Source organism: Mustela putorius, unplaced genomic scaffold (genome assembly GCF_011764305.1).
Source record: "Mustela putorius furo isolate JIRA1106 unplaced genomic scaffold, ASM1176430v1.1 tig00003896_pilon_pilon_pilon, whole genome shotgun sequence".
In the NCBI taxonomy this organism is placed as follows: domain Eukaryota; kingdom Metazoa; phylum Chordata; class Mammalia; order Carnivora; family Mustelidae; genus Mustela; species Mustela putorius.
Genome location: NW_025422045.1, coordinates 5,895,849 through 5,919,505, shown reverse-complemented (window position 1 = coordinate 5,919,505; position 23,657 = coordinate 5,895,849). Strand labels below are relative to the sequence as shown.

The window sequence follows — 23,657 nt, the reverse complement described above, 5'->3', positions numbered from 1 at the left end:
TTATATGCTGAAAGAAGTAGAAATTGGTATTTATCTAATATGTTTGCTATATTCTATTAAGTTAGAGTAATTTTTCAGAACATCTAAAAAATTAGCTTAATTTTAATTTTTTTTTTAAAGAGGAAAACTGGAAAGAGTGTCGATTTCAACATCCATCAACTATGCATATATTGCAACCCATGGATATTCATGTTGAGTTGGCCAAGGCAATGGTAGAAAAAGACATTAGAATGGCCAGGTAATGTATGAGTTTCTTTTATATTATAAAATTAGCAAGGTGACATATTTCTGTATCATTTACCGGATTTTAAAAAACTAGATTTGTGAAGGACAGAAAAAAATGATTATCGTATAGCAGAAACACATTTTTAAGAAAATGTTTATTTGAATTATGATGTATCACCTCTCTTATTCAAAAGTATCTTGACTTTTATATTATGCAAAAAGTTAGTTATCCATGTTTTTGAATGGATCAAATCCATGATTCAATATCAATAACATAAAATCTACAAAAATTAGCGATGTGGATGGAGCTAGAGAGTATTACGCTAAGCAAAATAAATCAGAGAAAGACAAATACTATATGACTTCAAATACTATATGAATATAAGAAACAACAGATGAACATAAGGGAAAGAAAAAGAAAGGCAAACCAGAAAACAGACTCTTAACTATAGAGAATTGAGGGATAGTGGAGTGGAGGTAGATGGGGGAGATGTATTAAACCGATGGTGGATGTTAAGGAGGGCACTTGTGATGAGCACTGGGTGTTGTATGTAAGCGATGAATCACTAAACTCTATTCCTGAAACTAACATTACACTGTATGTTAACTAACTGGAATTTAAATAAAAATTTGAAACTAGAAAAAAATTAGAGGCTCTTTTGATAATGAAACCATATAAAATCTTGAAAATAATTCAAGGGAATAAAAAGTAGAAACTAAATTTTGAATTTAAGGAGATAATTATGAAATATTTATGCTGCCTTCTTAAAAACAGCCTTATTGAAATATTATTGACATTCAGTTAAGTCATCTTTTTAACTAACACAATTTGATAAGTTTTTACATACATATATATATCTATATATATATATATATATATATCTATGAAACCATCACTGCAGTCAAGATAATGAACACATCCATCATCCCAGGAAGTCCTTGTGTCCTTTTACATAGTTGGCCCTTGAACAGTTTTCCTCTTTAAAATTACCCCCATCCCAGTCCCACACTCGCTCACTTGAAAATCCATGTGTAACTTTTGATTTCCTTAAAACTCAACTACTAGGGCGCCTGGGTGGCTCAGTGGGTTAAGCCGCTGCCTTTGGCTCAGGTCATGATCTCAGGGTCCTGGGATCGAGTCCTGCATCAGGCTCTCTGTTCAGCAGGGAGCCTGCTTCCCTTCCTCTCTCTCTCTCTGCCTGCCTCTCTGCCTACTTGTGATCTCTCTCTGTCAAATAAATAAATAAAATCTTAAAAAAAAAAAAAAAGAAAAAAAATACCTTTAAAAAAAAAAAAACAAACTCAACTACTAAAAGCCTACCTTTAACTGGAAGCCATACTGATAATATGAACAGTTGATTAACACATATTCTGTGTATATGTTGTAGATTCTTTTTATAATAAATCTAAAGAAAAGAAAATATTACTAAAATCAAGGAGAGAAAATACAATTACAGTACTGCATCATATTTATTGAAAAAAATCCACATATAAGTAGACCCATAGAGTTCAAACCCAAGTTGTACAAGGGTCAACATCTCTATTTATGAGAGTACTTGTGCTTTCATTGTCTTTGTTTCAGAGTATCAGGGTAATGTTGGCCTCATCGAGTGAGTTTTTTGGAGGAAGTTGTGTAGAATTATTTCTTCTTTATATGTTTGGTGGAATTCATTAGTGAAGCTGTCTGGCCTTGAGTTTGTTTTTTGGGGGAGAGGTTTTTTCCCCCCATTTTATTTTCGTTCCAGTGTTCCAGCATTCATTGTTTATGCACCACACCCAGTGCTCCATGCAATACGTGCCCTCCATAATACCCACCACCAGGCTGACACAACTCCCTACCCCCCTCCCTTCCAAAACCCTCAGTTTGTTTTTCAGAGTCCACAGTCTCTCCTGGCATGTCTCCCCCTCCAATTCCCCCTAACTCACTTCTCCACTCCCTCTGGGGGAGAGTTTTTAACTGCAAATTTAGTGTATTCCTTAGTTAGGGGGCTATTTAGATTTTTTGGAGTGATCTTTGGTAGTTTGTCTTTTAAGGAAGGAATTTGTCCATCTTTGCTTCTTGTCATAGGATTGTTCATGTATTATTGTATTGCCTTTTGAATACATAGAGAATTTGTAGTGATGCTATATTTCTCACCCTGCTGATGTTAGTAGTTTATTTCTTTTCTCTTTTTTTTCCTGATCAGTTTATCAGGTTTGTTGACCATCTTCTGAAAAAAATCAGCTTTTGGCTTCAATTATTTTCTCTATTGCCCTTCTGTTTTTTATTTCATTGATTTCCACTCATGTTTATTATTGCTTTTTCCACTTTGGCTTCCTTTGGGTTTCATTTGCTTCCTAGTTCTTTAAGGTGGAAGTTGAAAACACTGATTTAAGACCTTTCTTCTTTTCTACTATAGGCATTTAATGTTGTAAATCTCTCTTGAAATACTCCTTTACTTTACATTTTGAAATAATTGAGTCAGTAAGCTGGGGTCTTTCTAGGTCTTCCCTCATTTGTTTTCCATTTATCATCTGTCTTTTGTTGACTAATGTCCAGTGTCTTTTAAACCATTTTTTTGTGTATTTTGTCCAACTTTGTAGTTATTTTAGGTGGGAGAGTTCATCCAGTCCCTCTCTCAGAGATGCTTTTAGTTTTATGTAATGTTTCACAAATAACAAAGAAGCATTTTTACATATTTATGGTGCTTTCAACTTACAGAGTACTTTTGTAGGAAGTTCAGTATTTTGAGACAGGAAAAGCCAACTGGCCTCTTTTGGTTTGTGCATTATACACAATATCATTCTTCATATAATGGTTAGGCATCTGTCAACTTGAGCTCTTCACAGCATAGTTGGCAAGTCAAAGATAAGCAATAACTGGAAGGAACTTCATGAGCAGCAAACGGGTGCCACAAAGCTATTATGAAAGATAAACCTAGGCAGTTATGCTGAGTAGGGAAGCAGAGTAGAAGCAAGTGCCTAGAAGTAACTAATGAAAGCACAGCCATAACTCAGCAGTGAATAAAACAGAGGTCCTCAGGGTGCTTATATTTTATTCAGGAGACATAAAATAAGCTATATATATATGACATGTCAGGTACTGGTAAGTACTAGAAAAGGAAATAAGACAAGGCTAGGGGATAGAGAGTGATGGAGTACATACTCTTAGATATGTATAATGTAAAATCTTTGCCAGGAAATAAAGAATGTATAGTGGTTTTAAAAATTAGACATTGTGTTTGAAAATATTCATAAAAATTAGTTAACTTTAAAAGATTTGGCTGCTAAAGAGGGATACATTAAAAAGAATTATCTGGAAACTTGGCTTACATAGAACCTCATTTTCTGACAATGTTTATTGAATGAGGCATTAGTTAGATTAAAGCATGTCCAGAGTCCTTTGAGTCCACAGTATAGTCTCTAATCTGTTTGCCCCTCCATAATAGAGAGAAGCTGGACCTTAAAACCTTACAGTTAAATTGTATTTTTAGATTGAAAGTATCCGGAGGACTTCCGTTGGTGCATGTGAGAATTTCTGACCAGAAGATGAAAGATGTGCTCTGTTTGGTTAACAGTATACCCTTGCCACAGAAATCCTTTGCAGAGTCTCCCGAGAGACAGGTAAATGGATATAATAAAGGTGCTACATCTTTACATTTGCATATGGTGATGTTTTTCACTTTTTCTGAGTTAATTTGTTTTTAAATATTTTTTAGGGCCAGTTTCATGTATTTGGTATACTTGTGAAGTTTAATGTTGATTCTACACAAAAGCACATATGACATTGAATAGATGAAGTTTGAAGCCTGTTTTCAGTACTGTTTAGAGTGGTGGTAGGAAGTCAGCGTTAGAGAACAAAGGGAACAAAAATACGTAAGTGAAAGGAAAAGATGTTTTCACAAATGGAAGAAATGTGTTTAAGTAAAATTAGATATAAAAATCTTCCTTAAAATGTTACAAAATAGAATAATTTGTGTGTAATTTTCTTACACATTAGACTTAAAACTTGTAGATAACTTTAATTGGGAATTGATCTTTACAGCATAAAATAAGTGTTGAATTTCCATTTACTTTGAAATGAAATTTGAGAGATCCCACCAATGTTGATACCATTTTCTGGGAACCTATAATACAGATGCACAGTTAGTATTGTCAGAGACAGCAACTGAATGACACACTATGATAAGTAGATTTATCTACGAGTAGTACATAGTCTGCCCTTATAAATACAGGTGGTAGTCTTAATAAATAGTAAACACTAGCCAGCCATTAGTTAGTTGATTGTATAATGTGCTTTGTTGGAAGATTTGTGTATTGTGTGTGTATGTCTTTCCATCTCTCTCTGTCCTCCACTACTTTTTCAATATTTTTCTTATTTATGTACATTTGGATCCTGCTAAATCAGTATGTTAAGAAAACATTTTGTATTCTTTGCTAGGTATCCTCAATTCCTATTATTTCAGATAGAACAAAAGACCTACTTGGTACTTCACTGTTGCTAGATGGACTAGAATCAGGTAAGGAAAGTAAATTTTTTTATTAAACTAAGCCTATAGAAATTTGTATATAGAGATAAAATTTTCAGAAAATAAAGGAATTTTGGAAGTGTTAAAACAATTCACTGGCTTAGTTCTAGTTGTTCTACTAACAGAGTCATTTTGAGTCACTTTAAAATTTTCTTTAAGTTCAAGTTAGTTAACATATAGTGTATTATCAATTTTGGGGTAGAATTTAGTGATTTATCAAGACAGTATGGTACTGGCACAAAAACAGACACATAGATCAATGGGACAGAATAGAGAATCCAGAAATGGAGTCATGCCCAACAGTTATTTATATTGAGTGTGGAATGAGGGAACTGAAGTGAAAAACAGAACTATTGAAGAAAAAAATGATAGGGTGGTTCAGCCTTTAATATATGATTATCACATACCAGGTTGGGTCACTTGGTGGGACTTCGAAAAGCATTGTAACTGTATTCTGATTCTGAATATGAAGATTTTATCTAATAAATGAATTTTACTTTTGAGAAATTTGAGTGTTTTATACAGTTTTCAGTGGACAGTCTTTCAAGTCGAATGTGTTTTTTAGAGTCTGATGATGAATATTTTGATGCTGAAGATGGAGATACACAGACCGGTAAAAGTGTGAGAAGTTCAGAACTTAAAAAAGTTGCAGAGACCCCAAATGAGGAGCTTATTAATCTTTTACTAAAGTTTGAAATTAAAGAGGTATATATTTTTGTTTTGCTCATAAATAAATATATGTTTGTCATGACTATCCTTGTAAACTGTCTCATGATAGATCCAAACACTAAACATATCAAAATATGATACTCTGTCTTCCCTACTTCCTAACAGTTCCCTACTACCCACAGTTCCAAGAAAATGAAATGTTACTTTGTAAAAACCAATATGAGAGTGATCTCATATCTAATGTATTCTGGAAAAGCTCAAGATACCTAAATGAGATTTTCTTTTCTATAGAAAATTTATATGGCATGTTTAAATTAATGTTTTTTTTTACTTTTAAACTAAATAATATGCTTATTGTTATGTTTATAATTCAGAAAAGTGTAAACAGCCTACATTTTTAGCATGTCTTTATATCCATTGAAAATCTTGTAATAAAAAGAAATATTGATATGGAAAGATGGTTACAAAATATCATTATTTTGGAGAAAAAAAGGAGATTATAATACCAAGGACATCGTGATTCTATTTAGAAATTACACATACAGCTTTTTTTTTTTGAGAATGCATGATGGACAGCATTTATTTCTGTGCATTGGAATTATAGTTTCTTATTTATGTCTGTTTGCCTTTCCATGTACTCTAAATTTTTAATAATAAATATGCACTGCTTTGATAATAAAGCACAAAGGTATAAAAAGATGTTTCTTATTGACTGGTTTATATTCCAGTGTGAGATCATGTCCTAAAATGTAATGTCGGAAATAACAGATTTTAATTGTGTATATAAATTCCTCTAAGTATTATTGGTATTTGTTTAAAGGAAATATATATTATTTATCTTTAGCCTTCTTTGACTTCTTTCTTTCAAATGCCCATCTAACATATCAGAAAATTCCTTGATGCTAACTTCAGAATACATTCAAATGGTTGCTCTTCTTTTTAACTGCACTGTCCAAGTCACCGTCTTGCCTAGACTAGTGCAATAGCCTCATAATTGTTTCTCTGCTTCCATGAAGTACTCTGTTCTCACCACAGTAGCCAGAATGATCCTTTTTTTTTAGAGAGAGAACATGTGAGGAGTTGGGAGAAGGATGGGCAGAGGGAGAGGGAGAGAGAACCGAGCCTGATGCAGGGCTTGATCTCACGACCCTGAGATCATGACCTTGAGCCAAAATCAAGAGCTGGACACTTAACTGACTGAAGCACCCAGGAGCCCTCAGAGTAATAATCCTTTTAAAAAGATCATGTCATTTCACAACCATCCACTGGCCTCCATCTTAATTAGAGTAAAGGGTTAAGTCCTTCCCATGGCCTGCTAGGCCTTACATGGCATGTGGCTAAGCCCGTATGACTTCTTTAGATTCATCTTCACTTCTCTTCTGCCTTGCTCACTTTGCTCCAGTCGCATTTCTTTCATCCTTCCAATAAATATTCATCAAATGTCATCATGGAGTGCATTGTTTTACATACCACAGTTACAGCAGCAAGCACAAAGTTCTTGCCTTATGGAGCTTACACTTCCCTTTTGTTTTTCCTTATATATACCAAAGCATATTCTTTGTGGTTGCTGGGGTATTTTTTTGGATTTTGTGATTGTTGTTGTTGTTTTGCCTGGAACACCCTTTTTCTCTATGATTTGATTCTTTACTTCTATTAGATACTTGCTCAAGTGCCATCTTATTGGAAAGGCCTGACCACCCAATATAAGGAACCTTCACTCTTTTCCACTCTTCTTACAATATAAGCTCCATCAGGACAAGGATCTTGTCTGTCCTGATCACTTTGATGTTCCTAGTGGCTGGCATGGCCTTGTACATGGTAGATGATGTCCAATAAATATTTTATGGAATATTGAATGAATAAAATGATAAACAATGATAATTAGAATCATCTAAGAAAAAATGGTTCTGTTTTTCCAAATTTGACTTCTTTTGCCATTTTGAAGTTTTAAATGTTGCTGTAGTAAAATATATTAAAATTTTTCTTTATATCTTAGTGCATGTTTAGAAAATTCTCCTTGATTACAAAAATATTTACCCATAATTTAATATATTATTTTATTATTTCATTGCTTTCACTTAAATCACTGATTTCTCTAAAATTTATTTTTGTATAACAACTCTGTACTGAATATCTTATTATACTATTATTATTTCTATTTTTCAGTTGACACTCCTAGTTTTTCTTAAGTACATATCACTGCCAGTAGTGTTATTTTTGCTTTTTTTCAGTGTTTACATTGTTCTGGTTATTATTGCTACCTAACAGGCTATGCAAAAACATGATAGCTTAAAACAACTGTTTTATTTTGCACTCAGAGTATTATGGATTAGGAATTGTGGAAGGGTCCAGTTTAGCAATTTTTTTTAAGAGCGCGGCTTGATCCCAGGACCCTGAGATCATGACCTGAGCCAAAGGCAGATATTTAACTGACTAAGCCACCCAGGCACCTCCCAGCTTAGTAGTTTTTGTGTATAGTTTTTTATGTGGTTGCAGTCAGATTTGCTGGAGCTACAGTGACCTGAAGCCTCAGACGGTCTCAGAAGTGTCTCACTCATGAGACTGGCCCTTGATACTCACTGTTGGCTGGGAGCTCAGCTGGGACTATTTGAAGTGCCTGCTCATGGCCTCCTGAACATGGCAGTGTCTGGGTAGTTGACGTTTTTACATGGCAGCTAGTTTCCCTTCAGTATGCATTCTCAGGCAGAAGTTTTATGGGCCTTTTTAAATTCCTCTGTAGTGTGTTGATTGAAATAGTCACAAGCCTGTTTAAATTCAAAGATAGTAGACAAAGATCTCTATATCTTGATGGAGTATCAAAGAACTTCCATGTTTTAAAAATTACCACATAAATGTTTTGGTTTTGATTGGCTAAATATACTGGATGTTATATCCAGAATAAATTTAAATAGTACTATAATAGTGAATACCCTGTCTTACCTTTTACTTTAATGGGAATGCTTTTTTTTTTTTAATCAACACACATGATTTAAACATGATGATAGGTTTAAAAAAGATAGGTTTAAATATCTAAACATGATAGGTTTAAGAAAAACATACTAAGATTCCATACATACCCATTTCTACTAAATTAAGAAAAGTAAATCAATAATTGATGTGAAATTATATCATGATTTTTAGTAGCTGTAGTAATATTCTGAACAACAGAATTTAAGGTGATAATTTCCAGTCATAGTAAATAACTTTATGGTAGTAAGAAAGTATGAACAAAGCTTCTATTATGTTCATGATGATCTATATGAAGAAAAATTTTGTTCTTAAGCATGATTCTAAAATTCATCAAGCTTTTATTGTCTGTTCTGATCTTTTAGGTGGTTTTGGAATTTACCAAACAACAGAAAGAAGAAGATACAATTCTAGTATTTAATGTTACTCATTTAGGAACAGAGGCTACAATGAGAACATTTGATATAAATGTGGTATCTTATTTAAAGAAAATCAGCTTGGATTACCATGAAATTCAAGGTAATAGTCATAAAAATAGAAGTAATGGTTAATAAATACAATATCACTTTGACTATCTGAAACACTTGTGTATCTAATAATCTTTATAATAAGTAATAGCACTGTTATAAGAATTTAATAAATAATAGCTCATTTAACCCTTATGACAATGTTATTATCTCCAATTTACATATGAAGAAGCTAAGGCATAAGTTTTATATAATATAACCATGGTCATACTGCTGGTTAGTTGCCAAACCATGATTAAAATCTTGGAAGTCTGGGTTTTTTTTTTTTTTAATTTTTAAAAATTTATTTGACAGAGAGAGATCACAAGTAGGCAGAGAGGCAGGCAGAGAGAGAGGGTGAAGCAGGCTTCCTGCTGAGCAGAGAGCCCAATGCGGGGCTTGATCCCTGGATCCTGAGATCAGGACCTGAGCCAAAGGCACAGGCTTACCTCCACTGAGCCACCCAGGTGCCCCTGGGTTTGTATTCTTAAGTACTATGATCTACTGTCTTAGGGAGTCCATATAAATCTCCTTTATATATGGAATACTATTCTCATTTTACAAAGATAGGTCAAATAAGGAGGGATTAAGTGGTTTATTCCAGACCATGCATTTTATGAATGACAAAGCCTAGAATTTATCTCTGATCTTATGATATTAAAGTCTTTGTTCATTCTGTTGAATAGTGTTTATATATCAGAAGCAGTACCAGGTTATAAAAGCTAGAATGAAAGATAAAATTCATTATTTTGGAAGCTCTTATGGTTTATTTATTTCAGTGTACATCTTGTGTGCTAATTAGGTATTTGAGGAATGATGGAATGGGTGAATCTACAGTAATTACTTAATATTTTCCTAACATTTTAGTCAAATATAAAGTCTTATTTCTGTTATTTTTTAATAGTTGAAACTAAAACATCTCAGTTTAGAAGAAAAATCATTTATATGCTAGTCAGTTTCTGTTAAGTACTATCTTTGGGTGAAGTTTACATTACTTCTTGAGAGGAAAATGTAAAAATTTGCTAGATTGTTTTTTCCTTTAGGGAAGGTTATGTCCTTGAAGGTGAAGTAAAAATTCTGAGATTTCTCAGGAGCAGAATTACAGAACTGCAAATAATAACAGATGGGTAAAATGGTACATAAATTACTTCTTCAAAGCTTTTTGAGGCAGTTCCTTGGTATGTCTATGTGAAGAATATAGAGGACATCTAGTAGTATACCTGTAGTTTTTAAATTAAAAGAAATTTAGCAGTTTCCCTCCCTTAGAAAATACTTTCTTTTCTAATAAGCCTTCTCTCTTAGCTTAAACAAAGGAAAATTATTTAAATTTCTTCAATATGAATGAAATATTCCTAGAATTTTATAACTCAATAAGGTATTACATATTTTTGTAGTTCTGTCTTGTTATATAGTTGAGAAAGCTGAAGTTGAGTATCTCCTAGTAAGGGTAGAGAAGAACTAGAATTAATTTTTATTAATTCTTAAACTTACAGTCTTTCTACTGCCATACAAATGCACATAGGTCCTTAAAAATTATCTAGAGAGGTATTGATTAAGTTTTGAACACAGATATAAAATCAGATGAAAATAAATATGCATGTTTTTAAGTAAGCTGGATGCTAAAGGTAAGATCAGTATTTAGATTGCTTTATTTATTCACCAGTGCATGAAAATATGTGCAGATAGTCTTTTATAGCTTAACTAACAACATTTTTTAAAAAGATAAAGACATACAGAAAATTCCAATCTTAAAAAAAGAGCAGTTTATTTGAAACACTTTTTTCTTTTTTTTAAATCTAGGATCCAGAAAGAAACCCCTTCACCTGATTAGCTCATCTGATAAACCTGGATTAGATCTCTTAAAGGTAGAATATGTTAAGGTAAGGAACATAGAATGTTTACATATTTATTGTATACTCTAAACTGTCTTCTGGAAGGAAAAAGATGACAGCAGATTAGTAAATGCTCTAGGTGTTTGTCATAGGTTTTAATCACAGGGATATCCACTGTTTCTTTTTCCATTTTTGTGTTACTTTCTCTTTCACTTAAGCACAAAGTAGGACCATTAAGAAGTCACCAAGCTCCCGATCCCCAAAGATGGAAGCTTGGGATGACATAGGATGCACTCCTGTCTCTTGGGGCATATTCACCTGCTTATAGTCATTGTATATGTAGGTGATATTTGACTGAGTGTCCTTCATCAAAAGGGATAAAGTCAAATTTGATTGGGTTCTGAAGAGAACTGCCAGGATTGTGAAGGGACTGAAAAGGTATCATATCAGAAATGCCAAAGGAAGTAATGGTATTTAGCTTCATTCGAGATTAGTTTGATTTGTTTAATCATTCAACAACTATTTCTTTGTTTGTTGTTTTTTTGTTTTTTTTTCAACAACTATTTCTTGAATGTCTTTGTCAGGTTCTGTTAGGCACTTGGGATATAGAGATGAAAAACATTCCTTGTTTTCAAGGAAATTATGGACTTGTAGGAGGATAGGCAAGTAGATAAAAATTAAAATATAATGTGATTGATTCTCTCACAAAGAAGAGCATAAAAAGTTTATTTCATTGAAAAGGCGGAGATGGGTGCCTGGGTGGCTCAGTTTGTTAAGCATATGCCTTTGGCTGGCGTCATGATCTCAGGGTCCCAGAATTGAGCCCCACATTGAACTCCCTGCTCAACAGGGAGTCTGCTTCTCCCTTACCCTCTGCCTTCCCCACCCTGCACTCTCCCACTCATACTCACTCTCTCTCTCTCAAATAAATATATAAAATCTTAAAAAACAAAAAAAAAAAACCAAAAAAAGCAGCCGAGAAATTGGCCTAGCCAGAAGCCTTCTCACGAGAGGTAGAACTGAATTTACTGTGGATGTTCCCAAGAGAGAGAACTTGAAACAATGGATAATTATGATGGGAGATAGATTTTTGACTTAGATTGAAGATTTAATTAGAGCAAATTTCTCTTAAGATTAAATTTGAAAGAAAATGAGGTTTCTTTCACTGGAGAGAACCTAAAATAGATTTCCCAAAGTTACAAAGGGATTCAAGGTTAGGTGATGGATGGGCTAGATGACCTTTAAGCCTACTAGCCTTCAGAACCTAGATGTCCATCAACAGAATTTTTAATTCTAGTCTCTAGCTGTAGTTTCCCAGAAGTAAATATTACTGTGGTCTTCCGTATTTGAAGAGGAGAATAAATTTGCAGTACTGTAACAATAAATAATTTGGCTATTAACTTAAAATAATGACAATATAATTAATTATATACATAAATTATAGTTCTGAATAATATAAAAAATAAAGATCATATATAAATGATTTATTTACTTTGGTCATAAATACTTCTTTAGAACTTTTGTTCTTTTTTTAGGCTGATAAGAGTGGACCTAGTTTTCAAACCACCTTTGAAAAAACTGAACAAACACTTAAGGTAAAAAATTTTGTTAAAAGAATATATCTTATCTGAAAATAACTTACTGTGGCAGGCTCTAGTATCCTGTGGGGAATAATGACTATGTAATTTGATGAAATTATCAACACCCAATAGAAGTTATGAATTAATCTCATAGATACCTACCATCCTCTATATTTATCATTGAGTATCATAGAGCTGATGTTTTAACTTACTGTGGCACATTCTAATTATTTCTTATAAAGGGAATACTCGAGATGACAGAACTTTGATCTACAAAGAAACAACAGGATTTTAAACAAATCATATTCTATACTGCTGTTTAATACAGGGCTAAGAAAGTACGCAAAATACAAGGAGATATGTTGAGTACTTTTAGAGCCACATTAACATAGTCATATGGAGGAAGAGAAGGCAAAATTCTAGTTGTGGGTTACATTAAAAAAATAACTAGATAGGAATTTTTGGTTGTACTTTTGAGAGATGGGAGAATCTATTGAATATTGTGAACCTTCCCTTTTATAGTTTTTTATATACATTTAGTGCTTTGTGGCCATAAAATGAAATTCTTTTATGTAGGCAAAGATCTTTAAAATTTCTTTCATTTGTTATTAGAAAACCACATATTTCTGAAAGCATTTTTTATTGGTGTCTTAGCTTTCTGGAGTCATTGTTTTTAAAAATGTAACTAATTTTTCTAAAAAAAAGTAACATTTTTCTATGAGATATATTTTCTATCTATTTAAATGATAAGACCATTATTGTGGTTTTAGAAGACAATTTAGTAATTGAGAACTCCCTTATAATTGTACTTTTATATTTAAGTATCATGAATATCACATTTGAAGTCATTTCTTGACCTAGTATTAATGCATGGTGATTTTGGAGTTTCATGATCTAATTTACATGTTTTATGTAATCATAATAAAGAGTCTGTGAAGATCCAAAAACATAATCGGCATCAGATGACCATGACAAGTAGATCATAAGCTCCATGTTAATTATGCTTGGGAAATGGAGTAATTAGGTTACTTTGATATTCATAGGAACTCAGTGTGTGTAAGTGTGATTTACTGTGCATATATTTCAGTTTAAGGAGTCTGGGCTATAAATCTTGATCTCATCTCTCTTCCTTCCAAGCTGTGGAAGCGGTAATAAAAGCCTAGCTAGAAGCCTGTCAGGTGCATGATGGATATTATAGGTATAATTGGCCTGGAAAAAAATTTTCTTTTTAAAACATTTGTAGGTGGCTTTTTCATCTTTAAATCTGTTGCTGCAAACACAAGCTCTTCTGTCTTCTATTAATTACTTGACAACCATAATCCCATCCAATGACCAAAGAAGTGATTCCAAAGAAGTACAAATTTCAGACGAGAAGCGACAAAAAAATTCAGCTCTACAGAAAGGTATGAAAGACACTTTGTTGCTTGTTAACAAGCATATTAGAATTCTAGAGGGAAACGAGGAATCTTAGAGGTCATTTAGTTCAGTCTTTTGTGTGCCATTTTCCCCACTTCTGTCCTTTTCTTCAAACAAAATCATATGTGGATAACTGCTATGTAAGGCAAAGGACTAGTACTGTTTATCAAAAAAAAAAAAATACCCGTTTTTATTCTTTGGTGCTGGTGGGGATACTTTAGGTGGATAATAGGGAAGAAACCCTATATTTAAATTGAGCTCTTCTTCCTATCATTGGCTCCTGAAGAGGCTCCACAGAGGGTTAGTTTTCCCTTCCATTTTACAAATAAGGAACTATTTACAAATAAGACCCAGAGACATGAGCTTAGGGGTGCAGGGATAGCATCTACTTGAACAAGAGCCCAGGTTGCGGATCAGAAAGAATTCAGTTTAAATCCTGACTCTTCTACTTATATTAATTGACCAAAGGTGCATTATTTAGCTTCTCTGAGTTTCAATGTCTTTATGTTATTTATTTTGTGTCTTTTTCTTGCTGTTAAGTTATTAAAGTAACATATATCATTACAAAAATGAAACTATACAGAATATATAAAGCAAAAAAGATATTTGGAATCTGTAACAACTTGAGAATTTTATGATTTCTTAAAACAGAACTGTGGATCACTTAATTTGAGGAAGAAATCTTTAATAGAGTTTGAATTACTAGAATCCCACATGATAGAATGCTTTGTTTTATTTTTAGTGGCTGTATCCTCTAAAGATAGGGACATTATTGACTTCAGGCTGTTTGCCAAATTGAATGCTTTCTGTGTCACTGTTTGCGATGAGAGGAACAATATTGCTGAAATCAAGATTCAAGGTAAAAGTTTTCACACTGTTAAAAATTGTTTAAAAGATAACTTTTTAAAAAAATGTTAAAGAATATGTATAGGAGGTCTCTGAGCTGTGAAAACTGGATAATTTTTTAAAGATTTTATTAATTTATTTGACAGAGATCACAAATTGGCAGAGAGGCAGGCAGAAAGAGGGGCAGGGGGCAAGCAGGCTCCCTGCTGAGCAGAGAGCCCAGTGCAGAGCTCCATCCCAGGACCCTGAGATCATGATCTGAGGTGAAGACAGAGGCTTACTTAACGCACGGTGTAGATGCTGGTCAGAACCTGACCATCAAATTGAAACACACATACTAGTATTTTGAATCTTTCTGAGAGTTGTCTTGGAAGTGAAAAGAGATATTAATGTCCATGTGGGGATGCTGATGATGAGCTGGGATAGATGTCAATCCAGAATTCAGATTAAGGTCTGTGAATATGCTTTATCTTGGTACAAATCCAAAACAACCTTATAATGAAGAGAAAACCTGTGAGCCCATTATGCTCTTTTAAGCAAAAGCTGCTAAAAGTAATCTCTTTTTCAACCTTCAAAACATTGTGATCTTAGAAACGTAAAGAGTATGTTTTTTTTGTTTTTTTAATTTTTAATTTTTTATAAACATATATTTTTATCCCCAGGGGTACAGGTCTGTGAATCACCAGGTTTACACACTTCATAGCACTCACCAAAGCACATACCCTCCGCAATGTCCATAATCCCACCCCCTTCTCCCAAACCCCCTCCCCCCAGCAACCCTCAGTTTGTTTTGTGAGATTAAGTTTAATGAAATTCTTGAATAACTTAAAGACCAAAAAATCACTTTTTTGTTGTTGTTCTTTCCAAGCTGGCAGTGTATCTATAATGAATTTGATTCATGAAACTTAAAGCTTCTGTGTAAATGACTGGATATAAGATATAAAGGATTTCCTAAAACCCCAAGATAATCAATTTGTTCTAGGTGTAGTTTTTTCAGAAGGTTGAAAATTTAGGTAATTGACTTAAAAATGAATTTATAGGTTTCACTGTTTATAACAATAAAAATATATAATATTGCAACTTATTTATCAATTGGGAGTTCAAATATAGTTAAATTTAAAAAAAAAATCCCCAAATAAAATTATACAATGAGAAGAAACATCTTAATATCTTATTATGGTATATCTTTAGAAATTATAATAATATAATTTTTTTTTTTTTTTTTAGGTCTTGATTCTTCTCTTTCTCTTCAGTCAAGAAAACAGTCACTATTTGCCAGACTGGAAAATATTATTGTCACAGATGTTGATCCTAAGACAGTCCATAAAAAAGTAGGTGTAATAAGTAGATAGCTAATATGTTTTGATAATTAAATATGATATTTTATTTTTAAATATACTTTAAGAGATATTAATGAAATATGTTTTCATATGCAAGTGTTTGCTTCTGTAATGATTAAAAATGTAAGCCCCTTTTAAATGAAACTGTATTTTGTCATTATTCTCTTGGACAGAGTACATTCAAATCTCTGCTTTTCAGGCTGTATCAATAATGGGAAACGAAGTTTTTCATTTTAACTTGGATTTGTATCCAGATGCTACTGAGGGAGAGTCCTATACTGACATGTCCAAAGTGGATGGAGTGGTATCACTAAATGTCGGCTGTATTCAGATTGTGTATCTTAATAAATTCCTCATGTCACTTCTGGTAAAATCTCTATTTATATATTGATTTTTCAACTTAGAAATACTCAAGTAAGTCTGATAGTTGTGATTGCAGATCCTACAACTTTGGGTTTTAGGATGTGCATTGTTTTGATTGTAGATGGTATTTATGTTTTAATGTAGAGGTCACAACCTCTTTTTAACAGCTGAAATCTGAGTCACTTAATGATTTTTGTCTGGAACTAGACTTATTTTTTGCTAACATAGTGAAACCAAATTTTCAAGTAAGGAAATACTGAAAATGCTTTTATCCCCACTTCCCTTCCTCAGCCAGATATCCTTAGTCCTTATCAGGTAACTCATAAATACAGATGAATGTTCAGTGATTGCTTCCTAATTCTAGATAAATAAGACTCAATTGAAAGTTATGTATCAAAAAATAGCGCATAGATAAAAAAGATTCCATTATTAATGACCTGCTTGTCATTTTCTCCTTTTATACTTTGTGTCTACAGAACTTCCTGAACAATTTCCAGACAGCCAAAGAGGCTGTAAGTGCTGCCACTGCTCAGGCTGCAGAAAAGGCTGCCAGAAGTGTGAAAGATCTTGCCCAGAGGAGTTTTCGTGTTTCTATCAGTATTGATCTGAAAGCACCAGTTATAGTCATCCCACAGTCTTCCGTTTCCACTAATGCAGTAGTGGTCGATCTTGGGCTAATCAGAGTTCAAAATAAGTTTAGTCTGGTGTCTGGGGAAGACTATTTAAACCCTCCAGTAATTGATAGAATGGACGTGCAGCTAACAAAGCTCAAGCTCTCTAGGTATATTCTATTGCAATAATTATGGATTTAATTATTTTATTTAGCATTTTCCATGACATTTTGTGTACATTGAAATTCATACCGATAGTGGTTCTGTTGCACAGATAGTTTATTTATTTATTCATTTTTTAAAAATATTTATTTATTTATTTATTAGAGAGCGAGTGATAGCAAGAGAAGGCATGAGCAGAGCTTGGCAAGAGGGAGAAGCAGGCTCCTTGCTCAGCAGGATGCCCAACGATGTGGGGCTTTATCCCAGGACCCCAGGATCATGACCTGAGCAGAAGGCAGATATTAATGGTCTGGCCACCCAAGGGCCCCTCAATGGTTTATTTTTTAATCAGCTTTTTATTTTGAAAAATTTCAAGCTTACAGAAAAATTCCAGAAATACTACCATGGACAGACTTAACAGTCCTTCACCTAGGTTCATCAGTTGTTTACTTTTGCTTTAACTCTATGCACATTATTATCATTTAAAACATCTTTTTAATTTTTCCAGTTGAGATGAAATTTATATATTTTCTTAGTTTCATGTGTATAACATGATTCAGTGTTTGTATATATTGTGAAATGATCACCACCATAAGACTAGTTAACATTCATCAGCACACAGTTATGATTCTTTTTCTTGTGATGATCTTTTAAGTTCTACTCTCTTCGAAACTTTTAAATATACAATACAATGTTATTAGCTGGTCATCTTGCTGTACTTTACATCCCCAGAACTCAATTTATTTTATAACTGAAAGTTTAACATTTTTTGCTGAACCTTTTGAGTATAAACATCTTAGCCCTTTGCTCTAAATGCTTTAGCATGTGTCTCCTCAGAACAAGAACATACATCCTCTTATATATCCATGTTGCAATTTTCAAATTCTGGAAATTTAACACTGACAGTAATATCTAATAAGCAGTCAATATTCAAATTGTACCAGTTGTTCCAGTAGTGTCCATTATAGTAATTTTCCCCTTGGTCCAGGATCACGTATGGCAGTATCCCATAATAGCGAGAGGGATTTTTATAATGATAGGTACTTCCTCTGGAATAGTTCTTCAGTCTTTCTTAGTCTTTTGTGATGATGACAATTTTGAAGAGTACAGTCTAGTTATTTCATGGAATGTCTCTCAGTATGCTTTTGTCTGAGTGATTCCTCATGATTTAATTGAGCTTGTATATTTTTGTAAGTATCTCTGTAAGTAAAGATGTATCTGTAGAGCTCCTACCAGATGAACATGAAAGTCTCTATACAATACATTTTAAAATCATTTTCTACCCCATCCAAGGAGATTTTGTTATCCGAAATAAAAAAGGAAAATTATAAGGCATGTCCAGAAAATAATTCTAGAGAAGAGCTTTTTCAAACTCTTTAGAAAATGTTGTTCATCTTGTCATTTAAAAAAAAAATCTCTGTATGCATGTATACATGTATACAATATATACATATATTCAGTACAATACAAATCCAGTCCTTGTACAGCTGTATTTGATGATTCCCCCCTATATTCAACAATATGAATTTCTTTTTAAAATTTAATCCCTATGTGACCTACTGTTTGAAGAATGGCTGATTATGTATCTGTCCTTAAAGTGAACTGTTGATTGAGATTAGAAAATATTTAAATAGCACTGTTTCAAGTCACTGTTTGGAGCAGCAACTTTTGATTTTATGTCTTTTTAATGATAGGCTGCATTTCCCTTCTATGTTTATGCATATATATCAATTATATTTTTAATCAGGACGGTGATCCAGCCAGGCATCTCCCATCCTGATATTCAGCTCTTGCAACCAATTAACTTGGAATTTTCTGTAAATCGGAATCTAGCTGCATCTTGGTATCACAAAGTGCCTGTTATAGAAATTAAAGGACATCTTGAGTCAATGAATGTAAGTTTATGAGTGAAAAAAAGTCATTATTCAAGTTTTAGATTCTGAAGACTTTCTTATTATAAATCAATATAATATGTGAAATATTTTCTGATTGGCATACAAAAAGTTTCAATAAGATATTGTCCAAAAAGATGTTTATTATTTAGCAGAATTTAATCTTCAGTTAAGTGTTACCTAACATTTATATATGTATGTATGTATATATGTACAATTGATAAACAATGTTAGTTTTGGGTGTATAACATAGTGTTTCAACATTTATATACATTGCAAAATAGTTACCATAGTTAAGTCTTTTATCATCTGTCATCTTACAAAGTTAATATCGTATTATTGAATATATTTTCCATACTATATATCACATCCTCATGACATTAAATTATAAGGGAAGTTTTCACTTATTAATCCCTTTTACCCATTTCATACCCCAGTTCCCCTTCGCCTCTGGGAATCACTAATCTGTTTTCTGTATCTATGAGCCTGGTTTTTGGGTTTTTTTAAAAATTTTTACATATAAGAAAACCATGCTGTGTTTGTCTTTCTCTGACTTATATCATTAGACCTGAATGTTTTCTTTGGATAGAAAAGCAGTAGTGGAATTGCTGGATCACATGGTCGTTCTGTTTTTTTTTTTTTTTTTTTTTTTTTTTTTTTTTTTAAGGAACCTCCATACTGTTTTCCATAGTGGCTGTCCCAGTTTACATTCCTGTCAACAGGGCTTGTGGGTTCCCTTTTCTCCACATCCTTGCCAGTACTAGTTGTTTCTCGTCTTTTGGGTAATAGCCATTCTGAGTGGTGTGAGGTAATATCTAAATGTGGTTTTGATTTCATTTTCTTGATGAGCAATGATGATGGGCATCTTTTCATGTATTTGTTGGTCATTTCTGTGTCTCTCAGAAGAATGTCTATTCAGATCCTTTGTTCATTTTTAAACCAGATTGTTGGGTTTTTAAAAATATTTTTATTCATTTATTTGACAGACAGAGACCACTAGTAGACAGAGAGGCAGGCAGAGAGAGGAAGGGAAGCAGACTTCCTGCTGAGCAGAGAGCCCGATGCAGGACTCGATCCCAGGACCCTGGGATCATGACCCGAGCGGAAGGCAGAGGCTTTAATCCACTGAGTCACCCAGGTGCTCCAGATTGTTTTTTTATTACTGAATTTATGAGTTCTTTATATATTTTGGATATTAACTGCTTATCAGATATATGTTGTGCAAATATCTTTTCCCATTCAGTCAATTACCTTTTCATTTCAATAATGGTTTCTTTATCTATGCAGAAACTTTTTAGTTGATATAGTTTCAATTGGTTTGTTTTCCTTTTGTTGCCCTTGTCTTTAGGGTCAGATCTAAGGAAAAATCTTTAAGACAAATGTTAAGGAGCTTAACCCCCCCCCCTTTTTTAGGACCTTTATGGTTTTCAGGTCTCACATTTAAGGCTTTCATCCATCCAAGAAAGTGGTCCAATTTCATTCTTTTACATGTAGCACTTAAATTTGAACACATCCAAAACTCTTCCCACCCCCTACAGACTTTGTTTTTGATGTCCCTTTTTACATGTTTTATTTTTACTGCTTTTGTTCTTTAACATTTTTTGTAGTTTTATAAGTGATTAATCCACTACCTTTACTATATATTTACATTTTCCAGTGAGATTTTTGCTTTCGTATGTTTTCTCTTTATTAATTAGTGCCATTTCTTTTCATCTTGTCTTTTTTTTAGCATTCTTGTAAGACTGGTTTAGTGGTTATGAACTCTTTTTACTTTTGCTTGTCTGAGAAACACTTTTTCTTTCCTTCTACTTGAATGATAAACTTGGTGGGTAGAGTGTTCTTGGTTGAAATTTTTTTTAGTACTTTAAGTATGTCTTGCTACTCCTTTGGCTTGTAAAGTTTCTTCTAAGAAATTTGCCAGTAGACTTATGGGGTTTCCCTTGAACTTAACAAGTTGTTTTTGTCTTGCTGATTTTAAGATTCTCTCTTTATCTTTTATTTTTGACATTTTAATTATAGTCTGTCTTAGTATAGTGCTCCTTGGGTTCATCTTTTTTTGGCACTCTCTTGGCTTCCTGGACCTGGATGTCCATTTCCTTCCCTAAGTTAGGGAAGATTTCAGGCATTATTTTTTCAAAACCTTGTCTGCCTCTTTCCTCTCTCTTCTTTTCTGAGACCTCTATAATGCTAATGTTCTTCTATTTATTATTGTCCCAAAAGTCCCTTAAGGTAGCTTCATTTTTAAAATTTTTTTAAATGTTACTCTGAGTTCTGTTCTTTATCTTCCTGTTCACTGTTTACAGATGTGCTCTCCTTTAGTCTGCTGCTGAACCCCCCTGGTGTATTTTTCAGTTCCCGGTTTTTGTATCTTTAGTTCTCTGACTTTTGTTGTTGAAGTTTTCACTGTGTTTATCTTCTGAGTTCAGTGAGTACCTTTATGATCATAACTTTAATTCTTTATCATGTAGATTGCTTATCTCCATACCATTGAGGTGTTTTTCTGAGGTTTGTCTTTCTGAGGTTTGAAAATATTTGTTTCCTCATTTTGTGTGACTTTCTGTGTTTGTTCCTGTTTATTAGGTGAAACAACTGCTTTTTTCAGTCTTGAATGAATGGTCTGTTTGGGTGATGATTCTTCTCTTTCAGCCTTACCATAGCTTGTGGTTGTCTCTTGAACTTTTGTGGTTGTTGAAACCACCTGACTTATTATTGGTATGCCCTCACTATTTAGAGCATACCAAGATCTGTCAGTGGATCCAAGTAGAGGAATTTTATTTAGCACCTAGTTTCAGGCTGATTGGAAGTCAGACCCTCAGGCAACAGCTTTTAAAATATGCAAACATATACAGTCCTGTGGGACTGCAGTCATAATCTCTGCTGGGCTCTAGACTAGACTAGAAGATCTGGATGTGTCCATTGAGCAACAACTGAAGAAATTGGTGTATTGCATTGGTATATAAATGAGTATATGAACTCCTTTCTGGGAAGTCTTGTCTAGCTGTAATGAGGCCAAAAGGATGTGCAAGGGTGGTGTCTCCTTGCTTTCATACCCTGAAAGCTCCTCTTTGGTCTCTAGATGTGTGGGAAATCTGAAGTCTGTCCCATAGGCTGATGCTCAAGGTTGAGTGACTAGGTCTTTTTCACAGGCTGAGAATGTGTTTTAGTCTGCTGTCTGTGTATTGCCATGGGGGTGGTAACTTGCCAAGAACTGTCTTTCTGATTGTTACAGTTCTGTGGAGCTCTGGAACACCAGTCCTCTTGGCTGGGAGGGCCAGGAGATCGTGGGTGTTCCCTCTGTGGATTGCATAATCCTGCTGGCTTTAGGAAGACACCTGTGAGTGTAGGTTGCAGGGCATGCTCACTGGCTTCAGAAAGGCAGTGGGAAAATGTCTTGACTGTGTGTGCCCATGAGCTTCAGCAGCAAAACAGTCTAGTGCCTTGTTTGTCTGTGTACTGACTTTAGGCTGGGGGTGGGAAAATGCCAGGACAGCTCACCAGCTCCAGCCATGGGTGTGTCATGACTGCCTGCACTTGCAAACATTAGCTCCAAGTGGGAGAACTCCAGCACAGTTTTGCTCTCTAGCCCAGGCAGGTTGCAAGGGAGCACTGCAATTGCCAGGGCACTCCAGCCTCAGCAGGTGTTGTGACTGCTCCCCAACTCATCCCAGCAAGGCTCTGGGAGGGTGCCCTGTCTGAGCTCTCCTGTCGTGCTAGTGGGCTCTGTGGAGAGTACAACAGGGCATCTGCTAGCATGTCAGTCTCCCATGAGTATTTCAAATGTCTCCTGCTCCTCCAGCCATTGCCCCCAAATCAGCAAGTGAATTTCCCTCAAATATATTCTAGGTGTTTTTCAAACTGCTGTTTTTTCGTTGGATGTTGGGACAAACCCTTTAAGAGGGGAATCTCAGTTTGGGACCCCTAGAGGTCAACCCTGTTTATTTTCCAAACCAGACATTCTGGGGGCTTCTCACTTTGGTGCAGATCACAACTCTTCACTCTTCCATGAGAAGTGCCTGTCTGGTGAAATCCTTCTCTTTGGGGCGACACAACACTGGGAGTATATAGGCTTTAATGGGAGACCATGTCTCTCTGCCTCTCCAGCTCATCTTAGTGTGGTCCTTTTATCTTTTGCTTTGAGGAGCCATTCATCAGGATTCAGGTCTTTCTCAGAGAAGAATGATCCATATGTAGTTGTAGATTTAGTGTGTACATGGGAGGTGAGTTCAGAATCTTCCTATGCCACCATCTTGGACCCCTCTTCATTGTTTAATTTTTAAATTTGCTGTATGTACACAATAGCAGAGATCTCTGTATAAATTATTAGTATATTGCATCTCATTTTATGTGTTCTATACCCATACTTTTAATTTTAGTATCCCCATAGCATTGAGGGGAAAACTTGCTTTTCATATTAAAGACAGCCTTTTTATTTCATTGGAGTTGTTATTTTTAAAAATGTAGAATTTTCATTTTTTTCTGAATTTAGTTACTTTTTAAAAATGATATGATCTCTTTAATCATCATCTTTCATTATAATTTATATAAGTTAAGTAGATGGAACTAATACAGATTTATAAATCACATTTTTAAAATGAACGAAGTAGTGAAATACTTGAGTGCCTAGTGAATATATAATTTTTGTGTTAAGATTATGCTTTCTTCAATATCTTGTAAATTGTAATTTATTTTCTATTTTAAAATTGTTTCATTTTATCTATTTTTAAAGGAATTTTTAAAAAG

General features: G+C 33.9%; 1 protein-coding gene across 4 annotated transcripts in view; it reads left to right on the top strand.

Annotated features, from left to right (window-relative positions):
* The window catches only part of VPS13C (vacuolar protein sorting 13 homolog C), a 179,445-nt gene that overhangs the window by 69,395 nt on the left and 86,393 nt on the right, over positions 1-23,657 (top strand). For all 4 annotated transcript variants that reach the window (XM_045067510.1, XM_045067509.1, XM_045067513.1 and 1 more), the window contains 13 exons: positions 121-238; positions 3,699-3,828; positions 4,646-4,724; positions 5,299-5,438; positions 8,735-8,888; positions 10,676-10,755; positions 12,243-12,302; positions 13,531-13,690; positions 14,446-14,562; positions 15,777-15,880; positions 16,089-16,256; positions 16,729-17,033; positions 18,773-18,920. In XM_045067510.1, coding sequence (XP_044923445.1) covers positions 121-238; positions 3,699-3,828; positions 4,646-4,724; positions 5,299-5,438; positions 8,735-8,888; positions 10,676-10,755; positions 12,243-12,302; positions 13,531-13,690; positions 14,446-14,562; positions 15,777-15,880; positions 16,089-16,256; positions 16,729-17,033; positions 18,773-18,920 — 1,763 coding nt within the window. The remainder of the gene's footprint in view (positions 1-120; positions 239-3,698; positions 3,829-4,645; positions 4,725-5,298; positions 5,439-8,734; positions 8,889-10,675; positions 10,756-12,242; positions 12,303-13,530; positions 13,691-14,445; positions 14,563-15,776; positions 15,881-16,088; positions 16,257-16,728; positions 17,034-18,772; positions 18,921-23,657) is intronic.